Here is a 25,324-nt window from a genome sequence, read left to right as displayed (position 1 = left end):
TCAATAAATAGGGAATGAATTTTTTATTTTCTCTACCTAAGATACATTTGATAATATAATTAATTGTAATATAAATTAAAACGTTAAAATCAATCTTTTTTCATTTTTCAATTTAAGTCCATTGTCATAATTATTCTTACGATTTACGTGAGAAATTTGTTCATGTTTTTTTTTATATGAAAATAAATTGTTAAGTTTTCGTTGATGAATTTACTTAATAAGATAATCGATGATGACGAATGAGGAATTTGAAAGGTTAACGAGTATTTACGGTTAATCCGTTTATGTAGTTTTCGATAATTAGATGCTATTATGAAAGAATATTCATTAATGTTAATTTGTGTTTGGATTATTAAAGAATATAAAAAATTTATGTAATATTGTGGCTATAAATTATTCTATTTATGATTATAAATTCTTTATGGTGAGGATTTACTCTCTATTCGGTCAAGTTTCCTTTTTTCATCTGTTATACGTTGTTTTTATTCTTCAATAAATTATCCTTATGCGATACTTATATTTGTATGTAGTAAAAAAAAAATTGGAGCACATTTAATAAAAGCAATCAAGAAACAACATATTTTTTAAATTCAACTATTGATAGAAAAACATTATTTCATATTTTCTTTTTTATTATTTAAAGTATATAATATCATTTTTAATGAATTATTTATTATTTTATGATAATAATATGTGAACGCGTAATAAATGTATTCCTATTTAAAATGAGAATCAAATTTTTTTTCTTTATTTTTGAAATTAAAATAATTCTATCGATTAATTACTGTTGAATTTTCGTTTGTCAAATATATTCGTATGAGAGTGCAATTAAATCATGGAAACAAGATAGAAAAGGGAATTTAACGAAACGTATATACATATACATACGCCGAATTTTTTATTATCTTATTCGTGTTCCATTTTCACTACATACAATCATATAATAACATCTCTTTGTAGGATAATTATGAAAAGGATTATATATGTACCGGTAATAATGACTGTAGATTAAATCATAAAATGAAATTAATTAATATGATTTACTTTATTTTCTATATTATAATTAATAATATTATCAAATAAATAAAAAAAAATTAATTTTTTCGAACTTTATCTAATGTCTTAATTAATTATCGGTATATTATATCTTTTATAGGATGATAAAGGTAAACTTCATCATAAAGAATAATTAATTTAAAAAATGTGGATGTATAAAATTTGATTTACAAAAGAGTATTTCTTTTAAAGGATTTCAACGAGTCACGAATTGAATAATAGCATGATAAAACAACAATAAATCATTTTCATATATTCTGTACAATAATTTACCAGAAATATTATATATACATATATATATAAAAGGAAAAAAAATAAGAACAAAGCAGGTGTTTAACTGTTGTCTTTTGGATTATTTAGGAAAAAAGCAAACGTTTTTCAGATATTTGGTGAACCAGAAAGATGTATTTTATCCTGAGCCGTGGTTGGAAAAATGTTTGAATGGTAGAGAGCCGTATTGTCCACATAGAATCAACCGAACACAAGCCCTTATAATGGTACCGATGTACACGTTACTTGAATTATCTTCAAGAGTAATCACAAGACGTCTTAATTACAAAGAACAAGTTCTTAAACTCAACATACCGAGGTGTCTTCAATATAAGCTTGCTTCAATGCTGCCCGACAAAAGTAACATCGAAGAGGATTCGTAATATTTTTTTGGATATCACGATGATGGAACACCATAACTACTGCGTCTCGATGGTACATCTACTTTCAATCAACCATTCTAGATAAGTTCATTTTTTAGTATTTCAAAAACGCATGGTTACATTACTTTTTCCTATAATTATCTTCGATTTAACGATATTGTGTGTTCATTTGGATTTTTTTTATTATTTGTAAAAGAATACATATCTTAAAAATTTTTAATATTTTCTTCTTTTTCTTTATAAGTAACAATTATTGTTATTATATATTTCTCATATAGATTTTTATCTATTATTATGATTTTTATTTTTCTTATAGTTTATAGCAAGAGGACTCTGAATTTTTAACATTGCATTGATATTATGCAAAGCCGAACTGAGTTTCAAAATTTTTTTCTGCTACGTCTCATTTTGAAGCGGAATGTGAAACATGAAAAATTGAAAAAGTGAAGAAGGGCCACCCTATTCGAGGAAATATGTAAAGCAAATGCTTATCGTGATACAAGGCAGAAAAGAATTTTATAGCCAAATGTATTATCATTTTTTTCCCTTTTCTTTTTTCCTCTTTTACATTATTATAGATATAAGATTTTCAAGCCTTTCATTGAACTATCAACCTATGGTATATATTATGATGATAATAAATGATGATACGATGATATCGTTATATCGATATATATATATATATGTGACTGATATCGATCAAATCGCGCGCGTTACCTATTTGTTATTTATAAGTTACTAATTTTTAATATCGTTAAATGTCAATTTCTTTTATTTTGAGATTACTATTTGTATATGTGTATATATATATACACTATTTACTAGATATTTGATGACTATTAATAGATAATTTGAAAGCAGTGGTCTTCAAATATTTTCGATTAACGGGACCCCCTTATGAGTGCAAAAATATTATATAGAATATTATATTATATTATTATAGTTACATATATTATTATAAATATATAATAATATAATAATATTATATTTTTAAAGAATTTTTTCTCGTAACAAAAAAAAATGATATATTAACAAAATATATATATATAAATTTTAAAAATTTTAAGGTACGTTTGCAAATATAATTTTCATTTGAATTATAATTATAATATATATGTTGAATATTTTGGAAAAGTTGCATGACACCCTAAAGGTTCTATCTAACACAGTTTGAAAACCACTGTTCCTAAGGCATTGAATATAACTTACATTAAATATACATTTCATACTAATATATTTTTATTACAATAAATAATAACTACTATAACATTGTTGTGCATAAAAATAAAAAAATAATGATTTTAAAATCGATTCTAACAAAAATTACAAGATCAATCTAGAAATTATCAAATAAATTGGATTTATTCGTGAACATCATATTTCGCGTGATAAAGTGATCGTATTTTAAAAAAAATGTATTAACTCCATTAACAGCTCGTGTCGTATCCGCAGTTTTTAGATAATTTCGCTAAGTGGACAACGATTCTTTGATTAATATTTCAAACAGAACGTAAATTATCAAATTGAATATTAATATTAATTTGTCCGATATTTCTAGCTAAAGTTCTTTGAACAAAATAATTTCGATTGAAAATTGTATTTTGAAATTTCATTAAAAAAGCGTTTATCGCGTTCATTTCAAATGCATGCAACGGAATAATTAATTACAAAGAGTCTAATGAGAATTTGAAAACTAATTCGACCTCGTTAAAACGCGTAAGAAATAATCATTCTTACAATTAATTTAAGTCACATTAATGAGTTCTAATAGATTCTTCTTTCGTTATTTAATGTTAACTTTACTCAAGTTTCATTGTGTTCTCAAATCTTTCGGTAATTAAGTAATCGTCTTAATCATTACGAAAATTCGAAGCGAGTTCAAAGTTTAAAGATCTTCCGAAAGATATGAAATTTTATTAAGATGATAATTCAACTTCGTTATCGCTATTCGTAAATGTGAAATTACGAAATTATTAAGCTTACCCTTTTTTTTTCTTTTTTTTTTATACGAACTTTCTATGAGACAACAAATAGAATACTTAAATATATCTCTTAAAAAGTCATTAATTAAATTGATTGAAAAATAGCAATTTGCATTTATGTTGCGTATAATCAAAATGGGAATACTGGGTATATTGGATAGTAGATTTATTTTTTTATTTGTTAAATATTATTATGTAGGTCAAATTATGCGAAAAAAGCTATCAACTACCACAACCATTTAAAATTGAGTAAATAAATAAAATAGACGCAGAGTAATTGTTATTTCTGTTGGGTGTAATTTATTTTTGTGCGATTTTTTAATAGCTCATTTAATATATATCGGGTGATATAATTAATATTATTTTTAATTTTTTATAGTTCTTACAAAATAAAGATCATCAAACTTGTTACATTTAATTTTTGGTATTTTGAAGATTGGTAGGTTTTTACATAATTTGGCCTAAATCACGTTGATTTATATTTCATATGCTTTATATATATAGAGCATATGTATATAAATTTATTTTTCAATTCGTTTATATTACGTAATAATATGTTAATTATTATTTGTTTATTACTGATTTGTACACTGATTTGAAATGTTTTTTTATTTATGTTCAGAAATTTGTACACATATGTTGTGTAAGTTTTTACAGTTTCAGTTTTGGCAAAAAAGAAATAAATGTTTCCTTATCATCTTGGAATTATAATAAAAAAATATTTCTTTTTAAAAAAAAAAATGTATAAGAAATGAATATTATTGTATCTTACAAAATGATAATTATACGTTTCATTTGTATTTATTTGTTCATGTTATTATCTCAATATTTTATTTTAATATTGTGTTATATTTTAAAATTATATTATCCGTATCTTAGAATTATTTTAATATTTAAAAAATGATGTCATTACAATGAAAAGTGCATTATAAATGTTGTTCATAAAGTATTTTTTTGAAAATAAACTAAAATAAATATCATAAAATGAGCTTTTTAACACAAACTATTGATTTAGCTAACAAAGAGTGTTTTACATTGCGAGTTCTCCTTATTATCGTAAAAAATAGATAAAGGTCAATCCTTCGAAAGATATCGAAGTTTACACAAAACGAGTGATTCTTCTATATTTACATTTAACCTTTTTACGTTATCAACATAAAGTGATATATTGGACACTCACAATTTACACTACTCTATCTTTTCTACGATATTTCAACCATAAGTCATTTGTAATCTTAAACAGAGTATAGCCAATGCTCAACAAAAATGTATCCTTTATCCGTATGATTCTTTATGTATTTTAAATCATTGGAAAATATATTTTAGAGCCAGGCAATATACGATTATTCGTATTTCGAAATTAAATATTGAATCGTACCTTCACACAATCGATAAGTTTTAAATTGGATAGTAAACTTTATTTTATCTTATATACATTACATATCTCATTTGTTCTTTATCTTATTACATGTGTGCCATACGTAAAAATAACAAAAAAACAAACAAAAACAAAAATAATACGTGTGCTTAAAAGTGGAAAACTTATTCTGAAAGTAATTTTTCACAATACACTTGAACGAACGAGGTAAGCCTCTTCATTTGGATAAAAAAAAAAACAAAAGAAATTCATTTCCATTGAATTGGTAAGTCCTTCATTGTTATCGTGCAGCAGGATCAGGAGGGGTAATTATTTGACTTGCAAACAAATGCAAAAATTGCATATATATCTCTTTTACATTTTCTACCCCTCATTGGATTTTTAATGTGTACTTTTAATACATCACCGACATGAGAAGATGTATATGTACGTATGTATGCTAATGACCAGAAGGTATATCTCTTTTTCATCTAGTAAGACCGAGTGCATTAAACAGATTAGATTATAAGTTTAACGCGTGCTAATCTGAAATGTCGGTTCTTGTAAATTCCATGCAGTCAGGTAAAAGATCAAAAGTAATGAAAAATACCTAGTAATGTTATTACGAAATGAGAAGATACGAACTAAGTATTATAGAAATTATACCATAATTGGTAAAGATATAATTCGTTAAAAAAAAATATTAGGCTTCAAATGTATATATTCATTAATATCTTATAATAAATCATAATCATTTATAAAAATAATTCACCATTATGAGAATAAAATTTTGATAAATTTTGTAATATTATATTGTAAATTAAATATATAATTATCTAAAATACAATTTGTATTAAAACATATAAACAGTAAAAAAGAAAACAAAACAAAACACTAAGTACATTAAGATAAAAGAAAAATGAACTCTCTTCTTTAGTCCCCCAATTTTGTTTCGTTAAATTGAACCCATAGGAATAGTGTATCTCTATGTTTTCTATCCAGTTGTCCAATCTTTGTCGTAAATAAATCTCTACTCCATTTTCTTTTTTTTTCTCACGTGATGTGATTTTCTCGGATGATATAACTTAACTATAACGTTACATTTTATATCTTATTCGGTATAAGATGAACTTTGTTCGTGTAGGCGACACGCTTGACTATCAAGATTTCGATTTGTTACTCCTATCGTAACGGTCTCCAACAATCCTTTAGTAGAACGTAATTCGTTCTAATCGTTATTGCGTGACTTCTGCCATCTTCCATAATCTGCTATATAAATTTTACATTATGAAAAAAAAAAAAACGTCATCTTTTTATACGATAACGATAAATATGAAAAGACGAGTAAATAAGTTATGTGAATTGTTTTATAATTGTACAGTTTTACATATATATATACATAATATTATATAATAATAATAATATATGTTATAATTATACGCATAAAATAAACAACAATTAATAAGAGATGAAAAAAATATAAGTCAATTTTTGACAAAGTTAGAGAGGTTTTCATTGGGGTAGAAAATGATAAAAAAGTTTCAGTCAAATCGAAAGGGATCGGGGTCAAAAGTGATCGATTTGACGTGGAATGCACCGTATATATATATATATATATATGGATATCCTATTTATATATTTGTTTATTTCTCATAGATACATCAAGGATTAATATGACCCGATACTGACCGTAACTCATTGAGACAGGTCAGTACGTTGATTACTCATTGAGCGAGTTAAACTTTCATTCGTATAGACTCTACATTCGTGTCCTTATTTGCTAGAATATAAAATTGTAAGCTACAACATAGATAAAAATATTATTCAAATTGTAGAAAAACCAAAATTTGTTCATCTAATCCCATAAATTCCAAATTTTTCGAAAATAATTCGAATACCAGATCGTTTATTTTTTTTCGTCTAATAATCTCGTTAAAAAAAAAGCTGTAAACAATAGCTAACTTTACACTATTATTTTAATTTAGTTTGAAGAACTGACAAAACTTGATATTTTTTTTTTTTTTTAATTAAAATCATTTCAAATTGCAATTCATTGTACGTTGTTAGAGTATTATATGTCAGTTTTAAACCAAAATATTGTATTATTTCATTATTCTTTTTTTACCTTGTACATCTTTAATAAAAAAAAGAAACAAATGGAAAGAGATTATTTTTGGGGATTAAAATCAATATTATTTTTATGATTCTAACCCATATAAAGATATTAGGTTTAAATTATATAAGTAAAATTAATTGCATTTATTATTAGTATTATTTTTTTTAACAGTGAAATGAAATAATCTCTACATAAAAATAAAGGTGTTTAAAATAACGTAATTTTTCTCAATGGCGACATTAAGTAGAGTCGTTCGTAAAAAATTCACCGGACATTTCATTTCCCTTTTGGCCGCGAATAATCGCTCTTTTAAAGAGTATTCTTTTTTAGAAAATGATATTATATTCCAGATGGCAACTCGGTTAAAATTCATCTTTTATGCAACGTCTCACGAAAAATCATTACTTTTTTCGTACAATCTGAAAACTATGCATGAGATATCTTGTAACGAAGAAATAAATGTTTTCACGAGAAAATTAATGAGTACTGTTACGACGAGATGAATGATTAAGTAGTTACTTTAAAAATACGTTTGTCTGTAACGCAAAAATTTTAATGTTTCAACGATTCTCCATTACACATTTATGAGTATCAGATGCATTTATAAAATATAAATAAATAATATAATTCATTATATATACATTTTTTACCCTTTTTTTCAACTATCGAATAAAACATGTATCAATGGAAATATTAATACTTTTGCATTTGAAATTTCAGAATAGCTGAAATTATAGGAACTATAATATAAAAAAATAAAATATTGATCAGGTGCTATTGATCAAGCTTTGATAATAAATTTTGAACAAATTCTAAAACTTTAGCTTATCGCGTTTGCTTGTGAACAACGACTCATATATCTATTCTTATAAATACGAGATACGTTATAGATAATACGAAAATTTAAATTCATGCCACGTCAACTACGGTTTTGAATTCAGTTATTTTTAATCATTATGCCAATAACTGAAATACTAAGAAGAAAGTTATTTGAAATTCAGCTAACATTGTAACTCGTAATATCAATATTTAAAGATATCTATAGAGATTAACAAAAATAGGTGAAATAGTTGAAAATAGTTATAGATTGTTGAAATATTCTAACATTATTGAAAATTTTATCGGATTACTTTTAGATTATTATATGAATTTTTTCAAAGCCAAGACTTTAAATTACATTAACTTCTCGCATTCGAAAACGACAGATTCGTTCTATTTCATCCTATTTATTAACACTTTATATATCTACAAATAATTCGTTAATCTTAAAGCAAAAATTAATTGAATTTAATGATAAGCTTGTTGAATCAATGACATAACGGAAATGATTCACTAGTAAAGTATACTATGAATAATCATACTTAATGTTATTCTCGTCTAGTTGAGACGACCAATTAAGTACGTTCTATGAACTGCGGTTACTCTGTCTTTTCAATTTATTTTAATAACTTTCAAAAGTACCGAAAAATGTTTCATTAAGAAACATTTAATGAAAGATGCGCCCATATATATATATATCTTATTGTGAAAGACCAAATATTTGGGTTTATTCTTATACATTAATATTTCGGACGTATACCAAGCGACCATGTGAATTTTGACATTATCTAATTTCGGTTCTTCATGGTAACATATATAATACTTACACAAGTAGTTTTTCTTTGAAAATTGTTCAAAATATTTGACCGATTCGTGAACAAACTTCATTCTGAGATGTTGTACTTGTCAATTTGACGATAAAAATGAAGAACGAGACTTGTAAAATGTGTCGACGGTCGATTAAAATGCCTCTCACGGGACATTAACACGAGACGCATTTTAAATCGAGCATCCATCGTGCTTTCAATGTGGTACTTTTCTGGAATCCTGAAAAAGTTATTTTTCAAATAACACGTTGTTAGAAAATCACATTATTTATTTATCACATTTTGACAAAATATATTCTTGATTTAATATTATATTGTATTCAGATATAATTAAAGATTTTCTCTTATTTATACGAATAATGCATTCTAACAAATATATATATATATAAAGTTGCTCGTTAAACAGTTATAATAATACGTATTACAATGATATAGAATGTCCCAGTTGTTTTTCTTTTCTTTTCTTTTTTTCAATATAATTTTACCAACGCACGCGTCTACAAAACGAAGATAATTCATTTGGGACGCAATAATAATTTAATTTATTCGTGAAACACACATGATCCTATTAAATTATTCAATTGGTTTAAACATCGCGTTGAATTTGTGTTTTTATTGGAATTTTCAATTCTATTAAAAAAAATAAAAAAAAACAAAATTATGTATAAAGTAAAAATATAGGTACCTATTTATCTATACGCGTTCTATTATATGTATAATATTTAGAATTTTTGTTATATGTGTGTTGAAATGATGATTAACTTTCCATTTAAATTTTCTTATCCTAATATATATATATATACCCACTTATTATACATATTGAAGAAAGATAAAAGAGAAAACGTAATTATAAAAAACACATTGCCCATTGCACGATCTAGGGGCGAAGATCGAACGAGATCGATGATCCAGCTACACGATTTTCTCTTGGGACGTGACGTAGAGAGAAGAAGGAACATTAATATTGCGAAAGTCGACGAGAAAGGCCGTGGGAAATGGAGGAAAAAAAAAAAAAAGGAAAAAAAAAAACATTTTTGTCCTGGCTATAGAGTAGTAACTACGCGACACAATTTGTCGTCACCGTCGTCGTCGTCGTCGTCGTCCTTCGTCAATACGATTGAAAAAAAAAAAGAAAAGTCGTCCGAACTAGTTAATTGTTTTTTACTTTATCGGCCGTGAACTAATTACGACAGTTTATTTATCAAACGTACCGAACCGTATAAAGAAATAATTAAATTTGAACGACCTCGATACAACAACTCCTTCTACGTTTATTAAATTACTTTATACCTTTTCTTTTTCTTTTTCTTTTTTTTTTTTTTGATTTGTATTTTACAATTTTTGTATTTATAAAAATATCAATTTCTAAATATCGTGATGTAAGTTAGCTTATGAATTTACTTGTCATTAATAGTATATACGTATATACAAAATGAAAGTGAAGTAGTTTTAATTTTATATATACAAGGTGTCTCCTTTAAATCGATACACTTAAATGTCTTCGAAACTGTTGATGGTAGAAAAAAATGTGTTAGACAAAAGTTGAATGGTTTAAGGGAACCTATTATCCGATATTATTAATTGTTTTGTAAGTTGACGCATAAGGTTCGCACGAAGATTAACTTTGATATTTTAAAAATGTAATTATATATATTTTATTATTTTATTTATATAGTTTCATTGTATTATACATATATATTTTGACAATGAATATTTAACTTAACACATATTATAATACATATCAGTTGTTCTGTAAAAATAAACACAATCGAACATTATCTGATATTATATCTCCAATTCTTTATTCACGCAAGTCAACGATGCAAGGGTAGGGGTGAGGGGGTGTACGTATACATATATACTCTTCATACAAATATACCACACATCGATACGATAAATCGTGTGAAGAGGGAGGGTCTTTTTCCATCGTACTTTTAGTTCATTTTTGTTTGTTCTACACCCGTTACCGATATCGGGTGAATGAACAACTTTAACAGCTTTCGAATAGCAAATAAGTTAAAATAAACTTTATGACGTTATAATCAAATAATAAATCAGAGTCTTATACCACCGCATAAATTTAATTTGAATCCTTTGGATTCAAGTCACGCACCGTTTTGCCTTTTCCTAATTTATCCAACGAATTCTTGGCCCAAGAAAAATATACCCGTGAAAACTCGGCTTTAGTTGAACATCACAAAGCTCGTTGGTCTTTAAGAGAGGAATGCAATCAGGTTTACGTTTGGGTGACGAAAAAAAAGAAAAGAAAAAAAAGAGAGAGATAAAGGTGAGACCTGGATGGTAAAAAAGTAAGATATGTTACCGGCATAGTCGGAAATCTGTCATTGCTAGTAATACCCCGGTATTGTCATCAATGCAAAGCGCATTTTGACAATGTCAGAAATGTATTCATATTTCTCACATTTCCTAGAAATTCTTCCTACAATATTTCGTTCTAAACTCGCTTATCTTCCGATACGATGGGGAACAAAAGATACAGGTTTTACGTGAAAATCTCTATGAATATCGATCTAAACGTAATATAATCTTCTCCTACGATAGATAATAGTAGGCCCTACATAATAACACATTAACATTGACTAAGATTCAGTTCATAGAGGTATACATAGTATAGCGACACGCACAGTCTCAACAACCTACACCATGCTCGCTTTTGTGTGTGTGTGTGTGGGAGCATGGTGTGGGTTGCTTATGGGGGGAGATGCGTATGCTGTGTGTGCCTGTTGCCCGATAATGTATTCTTACATTGCTAAAATAGTAATTTGATATAAAAGTATTTTGTTCAATGCTTAGGAAAAGTCTGTAAGAATCCTTCTATTTCCTACATTTTCTTAAAGTCGAATTTAATGTAGACTAGAAAAAAAGATAGAGAAAGAAATATAGATAAAGGAAGGAAGAGTCTAACTAAATGAGTTAAAATGTCTGGACAGATCCTTTACTCGAATCGGCTTTAAATTGTTTATTTAATTTTTACTTAATAAAATAATCAAGAAAAATTAGCTTCTATCAGTTTCTACTTTTTCAAATAGATATTATTAATACCGTTTATTTCCAAACTTCTGATCACGTTCTGAGTATTTTGCACAAACCGTGTAAAATTGCCGTATCAAACTGAAACCCGATGAATATTGCAAAAAAAAATTGATGAGTTACGATTGAATAGTGCGAGAAATTTAACAATAAGTAATTTAATTGTACACGTGAACCAAGTGTGTGGAAAAACATACAGGTGAATCTTTTCGTCGTAGTTTATTGCATCATTGTCGTTACCCTGTTTCTATCTCATTCGTAAATATCATGGTCTTCATTGTATTACAATTTCCAGGTTGACCTCAACTTTCCATGGGGATTCGCAATGTATCCCGTTGGATGATCACAGTCCGTTCTACTCAGTTGAATTCATTCGAATCCCATTCGTAGCACATTCTTAGACTTCTCTTTCACGCGAAAATTCGTTTCTCGTGTCGGCGCATTTCACTGATTATTTTTTTTTCTTTTTTTTTTTTACTTCTTTCTTTCCCTATACCACCATCCCATCTCTACTATCTCTTTTTCTTCAATTTTATCTTTTTATATCTCTGATTTAATCATTGAAAATTAGTCGACGTTCCAGAAAATCCTCGCCAACCTTTTACCAACAAAAATTCCACATTTTATCTACGGAAAAACAATCGATCGTTATTAACGCGTCAACAATGTAAAAGCATAATCGCGACGTTTTTATTAGATTCTTCTTTTCATTTTTCTTGTCTTTTTTCCCTTTTTCACCCCCTTCTCCTCTTCCCTCCCCGTCATCCTGTTAAAAGTAGTTGCTTGTTATCTTTGCTCGCTTCAAACTTTCCTATCACTTTCTTTTTTCCTTTTTTTACTTTAATCACATTATGTATATATATATATATTTGTATATACACATTTGTGCAATAAAAACAATTACTTTATACTATAGTCTCGAAAGTTTCTACCAAAAACCGCAAACAACGAAGTTCGTGCTTGGTCCGTGATTGAACCAGTACTAAAATCAACAAGTACAGTCGACGTAGAAACGAAACTTTCTTGTAGATATAATAACCCATTCCAAACGTGCTGACTACAAATTATAATGTTTATCTTTCAAGAGCTAGTGAAACGTCTATCGGCATTTCTAACGTTCTCTCCTTGTTAAATTGACTAACATAAGTGCCAAACGATAGATATAATTAGTGCTTTCAACACGAGAGAGAGAGCCGCGTTTCTTATTTAATTGAAATTTATTTAGAAAATCATAATAATCTTTTCCATTTTTACGAGATAAGTGAACAAACTTTAAAGAATTAATTATTTAAATAATATGATATATTATATTTGGTAAAATAATTTAATTAGAAATGAATAATGGTTATGAAAAAAATATAAAAAAACAAGTCATTTTAATTACTTTGGTAGATTTGTTATTAAGTATTAAAAGAAAATTAATTAAAAAATTTAAACTGATCAATTTTTTATTTCTAATTATTGTATGGATAACTAAAGTATATAAACCAACACTTAGAATTTGTAAAAAAATAGTTCCTAATAAACATAACTACACGCAATGACATAATTTAATTAACTAATATTTTAAAATAATGATTTCCAAAGTATACACCGGTGGCTATCTTACGGGGTGCAGCGAAATATCACAAAATATTCGTAATTCTATTTCTATTTTTAATTCGAAACTCGGTAGTAAACTATTATATTATTTAATTATATGTAATAATTGTTTTGCAAAATGTTTTTACAAATAAAATAAATTTCTTTTTATTTCTAGCCAATCTTTTCGAATATTTGATTAGTTACAGTCAACATGCTAATCACATTAAATGACAAATTTCTGACACGATTATTAAAATCAAACAACACGGGCACGGGGTTAATATTTATAATAAAAAATATATGGATAATCCTCGTTCGGAAAAATAAAAAGAAAAATTACACGATCTACTTGGTAGTATTGAATAAACGTGAAAAGGTGTTTGTATTCCCTAACAAAATGATAATAAAAAGATAAAAACATTGAATTATATTACAAACATGATTAACTTTAAATATTCATCATAATATACTAAGGGGGAAGTTTAGAAAACGATAAAGAAGTTATTTACCATGTTAATAATCACCAGTTTCTATACCGTTGTTACATAAAGTTACTTATTTGCTCTGGATCCCATTGGTTATACTTTATGAATTTGCTGGAATTATTCGGATAATAAACTATCTCTATAGCGACAAAGAGCCTTTATATACGCACATACACACACAAAAGAGAGGACATTTAAATTGCATCTTCTACACAATAATAATGCACTATTGTCGTTGACGTGAAATAGTTCGTAAAGTATCGACGTACGTGGTTGTTGGAGAAGATACGTTTATATGAGATAAAGAGAGGAAGATAGAGATAGATATATATATAGAGAGAGAGAGAAAGAGTGAGATTTATACATATATATACATATATGTATATATATATGTATGAGGGAAAGGAAACGTAATTCAGAGAGTTCGTAGATTTACCTCGTGAAATTTGGGAGTTTACATTCGAGTTTCGGGGCTCAATTTGCCGTTAATAATGCACGTTACGTGAATTGCTTCCTATTTCCGTATGGCGCCGGATCATTATGAGAAATGATTAATAGGTTACACACCGTCAAGCATTCACCTTGGTCGAATATATTTTTTCTCGATACTCGATTTAATAATTAATCGTACGGAAAATGATACTCATCTTTATCCTGTACTCTTATATTATAATGTATGTATTTATCTTCATTTTTTTCTTTTTTAATTAGAAAATTATTCTCAAATTTAACATTGAGATTAAAAATTAAAATTATATTTATATGAGAAATTATGTATGTCATTTAAATGCATCTTCTTATGTTGGTCTCTATGGTATAATAATGAATATCAAATATATCCTAGAAAAAAAAAAAGACTTTTTTCTCATTGTTATTTAAATATGAAAATAAGTGATCACATCTACAAGTTCAACGAGACAAAATTCTATTTGGAGGGTGTTCATCAGGAAACGATAGGTACAATTTCATGAATCGAAATAAGCACATCCTATACATACGACGTAAATTCGATTTGAATAGATATGTGGCTCGTTCAAATAGATACGTAATTTATATATCTGCGATACTATACATTTCTTATATATACTTGTTTTTATATTTTCGAAAATATATTTATATTGTTTATAATAAAATTATATTATATTTATATATTAAGGGATGATCCATACGTATCAAACTTAAATAGTTATCCAGTATAGATATTACATATGTTACACACTACCTACGTATGTATTTATGTATGTGTAAGTTTAAAAAAAAGCATAGATCAAAAGGAGAAATTACAATGCTTACGCGAATAAAGATGCATTTAGATTAGAAACTAGTAGCCTGTGGATTTCATAAAAAACATTTGAAACAGAGAAAGTATCAACGAGCACGTAGCTGAGAAGTTCGCAGGTTTACTCGTAAAATTTGTAACTTTCCATACGAGTTTCGAGGTTCGATTTGACATTAAACTTCGTGCTTCCTTATCGGTTTGAAACTTTCCTCTTCCCTTTTCTATGACAGTTCGACTTTAAGTAAAAGAGGGTTTTAATAAAACGAAATTGGAAAATTTCCCGAGAATACGGTTTCCATGCGTTTTTTCTCAAATCGTTTCTTTTTTTTTTCATATCGTCCCTCGTATTGATATAAAGTAATTGTTTCATATCAATGGAACACCTGAATTTAAAATATAAAAATGTGTCTTTTCTTTTTTTACAATATGATAGAATTAATAGATATATATTCGTAGGTTAATAGTTAATTTTATAAAAGTTTTTCTCGAAACCATGGGAAGAAAATGATACTGAATTGAAAATAATATGGTACGTATTATACATCATTTAGGAAATTTAATAATTTATTAATATAAAAAACATAAATAAACAAGTATCTCTTAGGAATGTTTTTTATTTATTTATTATGTGTTATATTAACTTTTTATTCACTCTCAACAATGCACAAGGTATCAGATTCTTCGTAATCCCAATGAAAACAGTGATACATATCTGGAAAATGAATTGGTTATTATAAGTTATAATACCGTGGTAATAAATATTTGTTGTTTTATATAAACAAAAAAAAATAAATTAACAAAAATGCGTTAATAGAAATATTTTCGAATGAAACAATTTCTTTAATTTTTAATAATTCGATTTATAAAAACCTATATTTGTGTGTTATTTTTAACACAAAAACTTTATGTTGAATACATTAGCAATTGTTAGCTTACATCTCGACTTTCGTTAAATAATTTAATTTAACATTTAAAGCCCAATTAGCATTCTCCGAGGAAATATTCTTAAAAAAAAAACAAGTAAAATAAAAGAAACAAAGTTAACCGAAATATCTGACCATTGTTAGTTCGACGTCCGTAATACCGAATACGGTATTGCGGAATAAATGGAGATCGCGGTGGTAACAACTTTCACTGCTCATCCGCCGGAAATTTCCATTGAAATCGGATTAAGTACGTTCCATGTTTAAATCTGATGAAACTCTTTTCCTGAAAAGAGCGCTCGAACGTGATACCACCCCGTCCTACCCTCCCCCACACACCGCTTGTATTTCCTATTTTAAAATGTAATGATAATAATTATTCTAGCGGTAAATAAAATGATAAGAAAAGAGAAGAAAAAGTCTCGCAAAAGATTAGATACATCCGTTTCTATAGTAAAGGAAATAAATATTATAAATCTTTGTTGAAAAAAAGGAAAAAAAAAGAAAAATAATCATAAGATGATAGATGCGATCGTTCGTCTTATTTTAACAATAGATAAATCTGGTCGTATTAAAGAAAATCTTTGATAAATGATAAATGGATATAAAACACGATTGAAATATCGTGATAATCGATCAATTATACTCCAGTTCATTTTTCCTTTTTTTTTACTTTTATACTTTCCTGCCCTTTTTTTTTCTTTTTCTTTTTCTTTTTTCTCCTCGAAGTTACTTTTGATTTTTCCAATATTCCGAGGGATCGATCCTCGTCGAGGTGACGATTGAACGAAGTCCAACCAACGAACTGAATTATTTCCCTCGGACGAGTTCGACCGAATCTAACGGGGAAAATGCTTGTGAAAGTGGCGAATCGCGTGCGATTTTCCCTCCTCCTCCTCTTAGAGTTCGACGACGACGACGATTACGACAACGACGACAACGACAACGACAACCTCGACGACAGTTAGTAGGTAGGTAGTCGTCGAATGTTCGGAGAACTCGAGATGGGAAACGTTATTCATTAGATACGCATCAATACCCAGGAATAACGAGCCTCAACGATTCCGTTTTACAACTTGCAATCGGCAATTCAAATTGAACACCTCGGCCCAACGGCTCGTTAACAAAGTTTGTTTAACTGTGTATCAGAATCGGCTTTGAAAATTAACGTTTAAATTTAAAACGTATAATCAAAAATATATATATGTATATATATATATATAGAGAGAGAGAGAGAGAAAGAGAGAGAGAGTATGGTATTTTTCTATACACTTTATACGAAAGTCATTCGAAGCTATATTCACTTACACAGTTTTACAATTATTTATGTTATAATGTTTAAATATATATACAGATAACCCTCCTACAACACAGTATCCTATAACACGGTTTTGTTATAACATAATTCATAAATTACGAAAACAACACTTTGTACTTTTATAACACTGGATAACATGATTTTGTTGAACATATTTAAAAATCATATTACTTTGAAATAATGACGTGAAGGAATAATGAATACTGGGTTTCATATAACACTGTTTCACATAACACGGCATTTTCTAAGAAACTATCTACCATGTTACCTGTACATATAGGATATTTAAGGCATTTTTGTATACACGTTATACGAAAGTCATTAGAAGCTCTATTCATTTACAGAATTTTACAATTGGTTTCAAATATATAATGCTTATGTTTACAAAACATTTTTGTGTTATTTTCGAGCGTATAATACAACGCTTCCAACGCGTCTACGAAAAAAAAAACTTCAGTTTTATTTTTTTCCCCACGCAAATGAATGACATTTCGTGATATCAAATTTGATATTAAATAAAATCCTTTATTTGTTCATATATTTATTCGATCGTTTATTTGATTAACGAATACATTTTTTCCAGATGAATTTTTCCCATAAATATCAACGACGACGTTACTTTCATATACGTTTCTATTGTTTATTTTTTAACTACAAAAATCTACAAGAGTTACATTTGTCGATATTTCCATGACGATATATATATCTATATATCTACCTGAGTATGTATAGGAATTAATTAAATCATTGAAAAGTTTGCCGTGATATCTTCGATACGGGCATCAGCTTCACCATAGTCGTGGAATTTCAATTTTAGTAATTACGCACGAGCGAATCCGACGATGGTTATCTCGATCGAGCTTTGGTATTTGGATCTATTGATATTCTGACTCTCTCTCTCTCTCTCTCTCTCTCTCTTTCTCTCTCTCTCTTTTTCTCTGCTTCTCTCTCTATGTGCAAGAGCATTACCAAATGATCTCATTGATATCTATTCCATCTCTCTTTTCTCTCTCTCTCTCTTTTTATCTCTCTTAATAATACTACGACATAAACAATTTACACGTACCTTTCGATCGTTTTTTTTTATATATAAAATATCAGCTGAAATAATAAACAAATCATATTGTACGGTGTTATACATTTTATTCAGATTTTATTATCAAATATATTATGTTATAATGAAATATCATTTATAATACTTATTTATTCCATATTGACGATCACAAAATATATATATATATATGAAAAGAATAGTAGATTCTTTTGTACAGTAGCAGTCGATATTCATCGAGTCCAGTCCTCATGGAAATCAATGAGAACGACAGGAAGTTATCGATATGTTAGTTTCTCTCATAGTTCATTCGTTCAAGCATACATGTACATTATTCGTGGTCGAAATGTTTGACGATGTCGAGTGAATGTTAATTAATGTACTTAGTAACAATTAATACGCTTGAAATCGTTAACGAGAGAAGGAGACTAGTGTTTCCATGATTTCGATATTAACCGAACCGAGGGGTTCGATATTTTGAAAATCAGAAAAGAGGGGGAAAACACCGCACTCGTGTTCTCCTAATTAGCGTGCCAATTAATTAACTATCGCCAAATCGTACGATCCTTCTCTGATGGCATCGTTGTCGATTTCCATTGCTTCGACATTTTCGTTGGCTTCCAATGAGAATGCGACTGTGATGCCCGAAATCTAATTAGAAGAACAATCCCGTTTCGTTGCATACTTCGACATACGTAGAATTTTCTTCTAATTAAAAATTCCTAATCGCTTTTCGCCGATCGATTATTGTTACTCCTTGTTTTTCCAAAACGTGCTAACTGTGGCCAATGAAAATTCGACATTAAAATGTGGAAAACGAACTCAAACAAAATTCTCTAGTATTTGTTTGAACGAATTAAAGTTTATAACAAAAAAGTCTATCTATATATGGTATGTATGTATTTGTAAATTACGAAAAAGAAAATATATAATGATAAAATATTGATATAGTTTTGTAGAAATAATAAACGAACAGATTAACGAAATGGCGATGAATTTTTTTTTTCCAAACCTTTTCTTTAGGAGAGCAAATTTTCTATTGAAAAAAAAAACAAACAGTATTTTACGTTCGATCGAAGATAATCTTATTGAAAATATTCTGTTAATCAGATTGAGATTCACTAATAATGAGATACGTGTGTATTCGGTTAGAAATATGTAATTTTCGAGAAAAGTGCGTTTGAAGTTAGTCATTCGCAAGCGATTACACACAATTTCCACAAAAACGTCGGTACAATCGGTATTTTTAACTTCTTTCAAAAGCTGTTATAATTTAGGAAACCGTATATGTTTTTGTTCAGGTTTAAAATTGAGAAAATACGCAAACTGGAGATATTATCTTTCTTTTTTTTATCCGCTACAATTGCTTTCCATCTTTTTTACAAATATAATAATAAACAAAAAAATGATTTTATACGCGTTACATTTAATGAAACGATAATAATTAATTTAACACGATGATCGGGCCCAATGCGTTATTCGTAGAATCGATAATTAGTAATCAAATTAAAATTGAAGAGAAATTTTGGACTACGACGGAGGGGGGAGGGGATTGGCTTTTTGTTACATCGTTTGATTGCGAGAATAGAAGAGAGAAAAGGAGGGTGTAAGGGGAAAACTGGCGAAGGTAGAAATACCGGACTAAAGTTTTCGTCGTTTCCTCCTTCGTCGAGACTTTTCGATAATAAATGTAACTTTTAATGAAGCCGATGGCGCTGAATTCTACAACGAGTTTGCGGCCGCCTAACTTTTCTTCCCCCGTTTCTCTCCCCTCAAGTAATAATAATTTGTTACGATCGATCTTGGTATATCATCATTCAACAAAGAGAGACGTTATTTAATCGTGCGTCTAGTTTCGCGGATTACGTATAAATTGCATTACCGGAAGATCTTATAAATAGCAACTAGTAAAGGTAATCGATAAAATGATACTTTGACTTAGCTTATGCGTCATTGCGTAATCTAAATCTAATCGAAGTTTTCTCAGCTGTTACACTTTCTACATTTCGTATAAGGTCTGATGAAGCCTTTCTAAAACGATTAAAGTAAAATATATAAATAATCCTCATCTAACGCACAACGTTTCTACAACATCGGCTTTTCTCTAATAAGATTTGAGAATTGGGCAAATCCCTGTACAACGAGATACTTAATGAAAGTTTTAAATGCGACCAAACCCCTTTCGTTTGTTATTTCGTGCACGTTTTATCAGATTTTTTTGTCTAAGAAATTTTATATTATTGCGTATTGAAATTTTTCCTTCTTTTTTTTTCTTTTCGTGAAATATTAATCGTATTATTTTAATCCATTGTCGTTTTGAAAAAATACGAATTAAATAAAAAATTATTATTATATATTGTAGTTTATATTGTATACTGTCTTTTGATTACTGAATATGAACACACACATACAAATACGGGTTAGTATTATATTTATAATAAATTATTGATTGTTTTCGTTAAACATATATACCTTCTACAATTAATTTAGAAAAGTAAAATAATAAATCAAATTTTATTTTTTTTTTGGTCACGTGTAATTCTACCATTTTGATTTTTTATATTAAATCAAAGTTAATACAAATTCACATAACATTTATAAAGTAACTAACGAACGTGTTATACACGAGTTATCTGCAATCTATAATTAAAATCTAAATTCTGATAGTGTAATTCGTGAAAAATAATAATAAAATTAATACTCCTATTACTTTTGAAGAGTAAAACCTATACTAAAGAATAACGTAACGACCGATCAAATGTCCTATGGTCGTCATCATCGTCGTCGTGTTCACTACAAAGCAAAAGAAAGAAAGGAAGAAAGAAATAAAGAAAGAAAAAAAGAGAGAGAGCGAGAGTAAAGGATCAAATCCTTTGTTCCTTTTCAACAGAAACTCGAATAAAAGGGTAAAGGGAGGATATAATATCATTAATTAATTATCGAATATCGAACGTGAACAAAACGAGGCTTAAACTCGAGGGAAAGAAAAATTGATGAGCGTACAGAACGAGCAGTAGAAAGAGAAAAAAAAGGAAAGAATGGGTGGGGGAGAGGGGAGGAGTAGGAATAGGCTGGAAAAGGACATAGCGAAAGATAGAAAAGGGAAATAGAGATGATAGGAGTAGAGGAAAATAAAGGGAATGGGGGGGAAAGTGGGAAAACGGACAAACGAGGGAAGAGCAAAATGGTGAAACGATGAAACGGCGACGCGACGACCGTTCGAAATTGCGTTTGGTATCTACGGTAAGCAGGATTTCGACAAGGCTCGTGCGTAAATAGCAATTAGCTATCGCTAATTATATATACGCGCTCGAGTACGCATCACACCTCTCAGCATTACCTCCGTTTGCGTAGCTGCGCATGAAGCAAATATCGGTTATTGTGTCGTTTGTAAAGAGAGAGAGAGAGAGAGAGAGAGAGAGAGAGAGAGAGAGAGAGAGAGAGAGAGTGAAAGGGAACTACAATAGTATGATGGCACAGTGANAAAGAGAGAGAGAGAGAGAGAGAGAGTGAAAGGGAACTACAATAGTATGATGGCACAGTGAAATTACTTGTACGTGAAAATTAAACGAATATCTACCTTCGAAACTCGTCAGTTTTCGTATAATTTTATTTACGTTGAAATTAAAATTCACGTATGTATATATATTATATTTTGATCTTTGAACGTTAACTTATCTTATGGATAATTATTTATTAGAAAGAATATATCGAATATCTTATACGATATTAAATAATCATATTATAACTGTATCATCTTAAGTGTTGATCATATAGGGTTAATCAATTATCGGGATAAATTATATTTCAATCATTTTCTTATCCATGGGGGCATATAGTTATCTCGTGAAGACTAAAAGTAACACAGGCTCGTTTTTCTAACGCAAACCGATCGATAACGATTCAATCTTCTTTCTCTTCGTAAGAAGAAGAAGAAGAAGAAGAGTACACCTATATATAGATATAGATATATATATATATATATATATCGTGCGAGGACGCTGAACTTTGCCCTTTCGTAAAAGGGGCTTTCTTTACGGTCGCCGTCGTTTACATCGGTGGGTTTAATCGATTCCATCGAATCGTTCGTAATTACCATTAAAATGAAAAACCTCATCGATCAATTTCGATATTCGTAAAAATAACAGATAACAGATAGGGAGAGAAAATAACACGAAAAAAAAGAAACAACAAAAAAAAAACAGAAAAAAGGAAAACAAAAAAACAACGAAACAAAAAGAAGAAACAAATAAATAAAAAAAATATGTATGATATCGATGGTTCCCGCAGGAGTAACAAAAAAAAAAAAAAAAATTTTTAGCTGATCCATTTGGAAGTATTAACGATCGTCGAAATCGAACGATCGGACAGTTCGATGGTTGCCATTTGTTTATCGAGCCGTGAGAATGTTATATGGCAACCCTATGCAAACACAGAAACACGTTTGCGTTACTTGGCTTTCTCTCTCTTCAGTTAGATAGAGAGAAAGAGAGAGAGAGAGAGAAATGTGTGTGTAAAAGAGAAATAGTGAGAGAAAGAGAGAGAGAGAGAAAGAGAAAGAGATGTGTGTGTGTGTGTGTGTATGTGAGACAACTCGTTTCGTATGTTACGTACTCTACGTACTCTACGTACGTGCGAATACGATAGAGAAGGAGATGAAGAGGATGAGAGAGAGAGAGAGAGAGAGAGAGAGAGAGAGAGAGAGAGTGGTGGGGTATGGTGAACTCGTGGGGAACGTGTATCAATATTGGTCCAGGCTGCCTAAATGTTGGGCCTCGCTATCAGCGTCGGATGATACATTATTCATGCACGATAAAGTATTCTCTCGGGCAGCATGGTTTGCGCGATTCTGTACATAGGGTGTCGTCGAATCAGAACCATTCCCTTCCAGATCGATCCTTCCTTTCCTTTCTTCTCTTCTTTTCTTTTTATCTTCTTATTCTTCTTCTTCTCTCTTTATCTTATTCTTTCTTATTTTTTCCTTCTCTAACTTTTTCTTCCTTTCTTCCTTCCTTCCTTCCTTTTCTTGTTTCTTTCTTTTTTTTTTTTTATACCTCGAGAGAAGAACGCGTTAAATATTTAACACCGGTCGCGCGTGCTTCGGGGAATTCTTTTTTAATGAAAAGCATATGAGCTTTTTTTTCTTTTTCCTTCCTTGTAAAAGATATGAGAAATGATACCGTTTTCTTCTTCTTGTAAAAAAAAAAAAAACCAAAAATCTTGTCACCACGATTAAAAATTTCTAATCATTCGATTCAATTCTCGTCAGTTGGGTTATTTATAATTAATAGGAAGATTTTGTGATTGTTAGGAAAATTAATAGAAATATATTATTGATTAATTTTGTATATTATCTTATATGGGGGTGTGGAATATATTGTTAGACATTATTTTGTTTTGATGTCACGAAGGATTAACTTATATCTATTTGTAAATCGTGTGCAATGTTACACGTTCGTATGTTCTTTTATTTACTATACTATAGGTATGTCCAGTATATTATTATGACAATTAATTAATTGTATGTAAAAATATTGCAAACATTGATTTTATCATTTTTTTCATAGTATAATATAAATAATTGTAGTATTAATTAAATTTACAAATCAGCGTCTTCACATTTCTGATTAATTAACATTAAAGATATTTATATTTAATGTAAAAAACACAAAATGTTGGTCGAGTAATCTTGTTTCTTTTTTTTTTCTTTTGACATTTTTTCTAACGAAATTTTTAATAAACTGGTATTTTTAGTTAGAGTCTTATTACGGGGACGGTAGACCCTAAAATTTTTTACACCCGTCTAGACGCTAATTACACTCTTTAAAGACTCTTAATATCATCGTGCACTGGCTATCTCGTCAAAATAGAAAGCGAACTTTACTATGATCATCGTAATGATCGTCTTTTATACCTTCCTGAAAACTTTCTCTGTTAGCATCCACCTTTTTTGTCTGATCGATTATTATACGTTCGCTGATAGGATATTTCGAGATTCTTACGTAATCGAATTCTTTTGCATTTATAGAATTCCTACGGTAACTATACATTGTTATATTGTTATTATCTTTTTATTTATTTCCGCCTTGCGTCCTCCTTTTTATATAGAATTCTTCCTGGTTACTCGATAAGGGTCAACAGTTTGCATTTAAATTACAAGATGTCGTAAATTGAATTTTTTTTTCAATAAGGATATTCTTTAATAAACAAAAATCTATCTCTAAATTATTACTTTGAAATTTAAATTATTAACAAAGCTACAGAAGTCTCTGCGATGGAATCGCGTAAAAATTTGCATCTGCATCTGACTTTAAATTTAAAACGTTTCTTTCTTGAAATTACGATTTTATAGCTGGGTCTCGACAAATCTCAATGAATTTATCTCTGACTGATTTGAAATTTGTATGATGTTTTATATAAAATTTTCTTTAATTTTATATAAGATTCTTTTTAAAATACTCATACTTTATCAATCATATGTTTAATTATAACAATGTTAAATGATTTTGTTGGAAAAAACTACAAAAAATGTAATACGCTGAGCATGATCGAAAATTACAAAAATATGATATGCTAGGTAGCTACTATGTAGTTATTTTCTCTCATGATCTCTCACTTTGTGTAACTTATGAAACCTTAAGATCGTTGAAGTTTGCAATACGTGATCTTAACCTGTTTGGTTATAAGTTACAACGTTGTTTTTAGATAACCAGCTTGTTTACTGTTCCTAAACAGAAGGATAAATTTGTGTTCAATATCAAATTCCTTTCGATTGATGAACAATGGTGTGACAATTATTAAACAAATAAGAACACGATTTTAA

General features: G+C 28.7%; 1 protein-coding gene across 2 annotated transcripts in view; it reads left to right on the top strand.

Moving 5' to 3' along the window:
- The window catches only part of LOC106784216 (prolyl 4-hydroxylase subunit alpha-1), a 273,903-nt gene that overhangs the window by 65,592 nt on the left and 182,987 nt on the right, over positions 1-25,324 (top strand). Inside the window, exon 3 of one of the 2 annotated variants that reach the window (XM_014743519.1) lies at positions 1,439-1,761. The exons of the other annotated variant lie outside the window; for it this stretch is intronic. Coding sequence (XP_014599005.1) covers positions 1,729-1,761 — 33 coding nt within the window. The 5' untranslated portion in view covers positions 1,439-1,728. The remainder of the gene's footprint in view (positions 1-1,438; positions 1,762-25,324) is intronic. 2 annotated transcript variants of the gene reach the window in all.

The sequence above is a fragment of the Polistes canadensis genome, unplaced genomic scaffold (assembly GCF_001313835.1).
Source record: "Polistes canadensis isolate GaletaPanama2010 unplaced genomic scaffold, ASM131383v1 scaffold_32, whole genome shotgun sequence".
Classification (NCBI taxonomy): domain Eukaryota; kingdom Metazoa; phylum Arthropoda; class Insecta; order Hymenoptera; family Vespidae; genus Polistes; species Polistes canadensis.
This window is presented reverse-complemented; position numbering and strand designations above follow the sequence as displayed.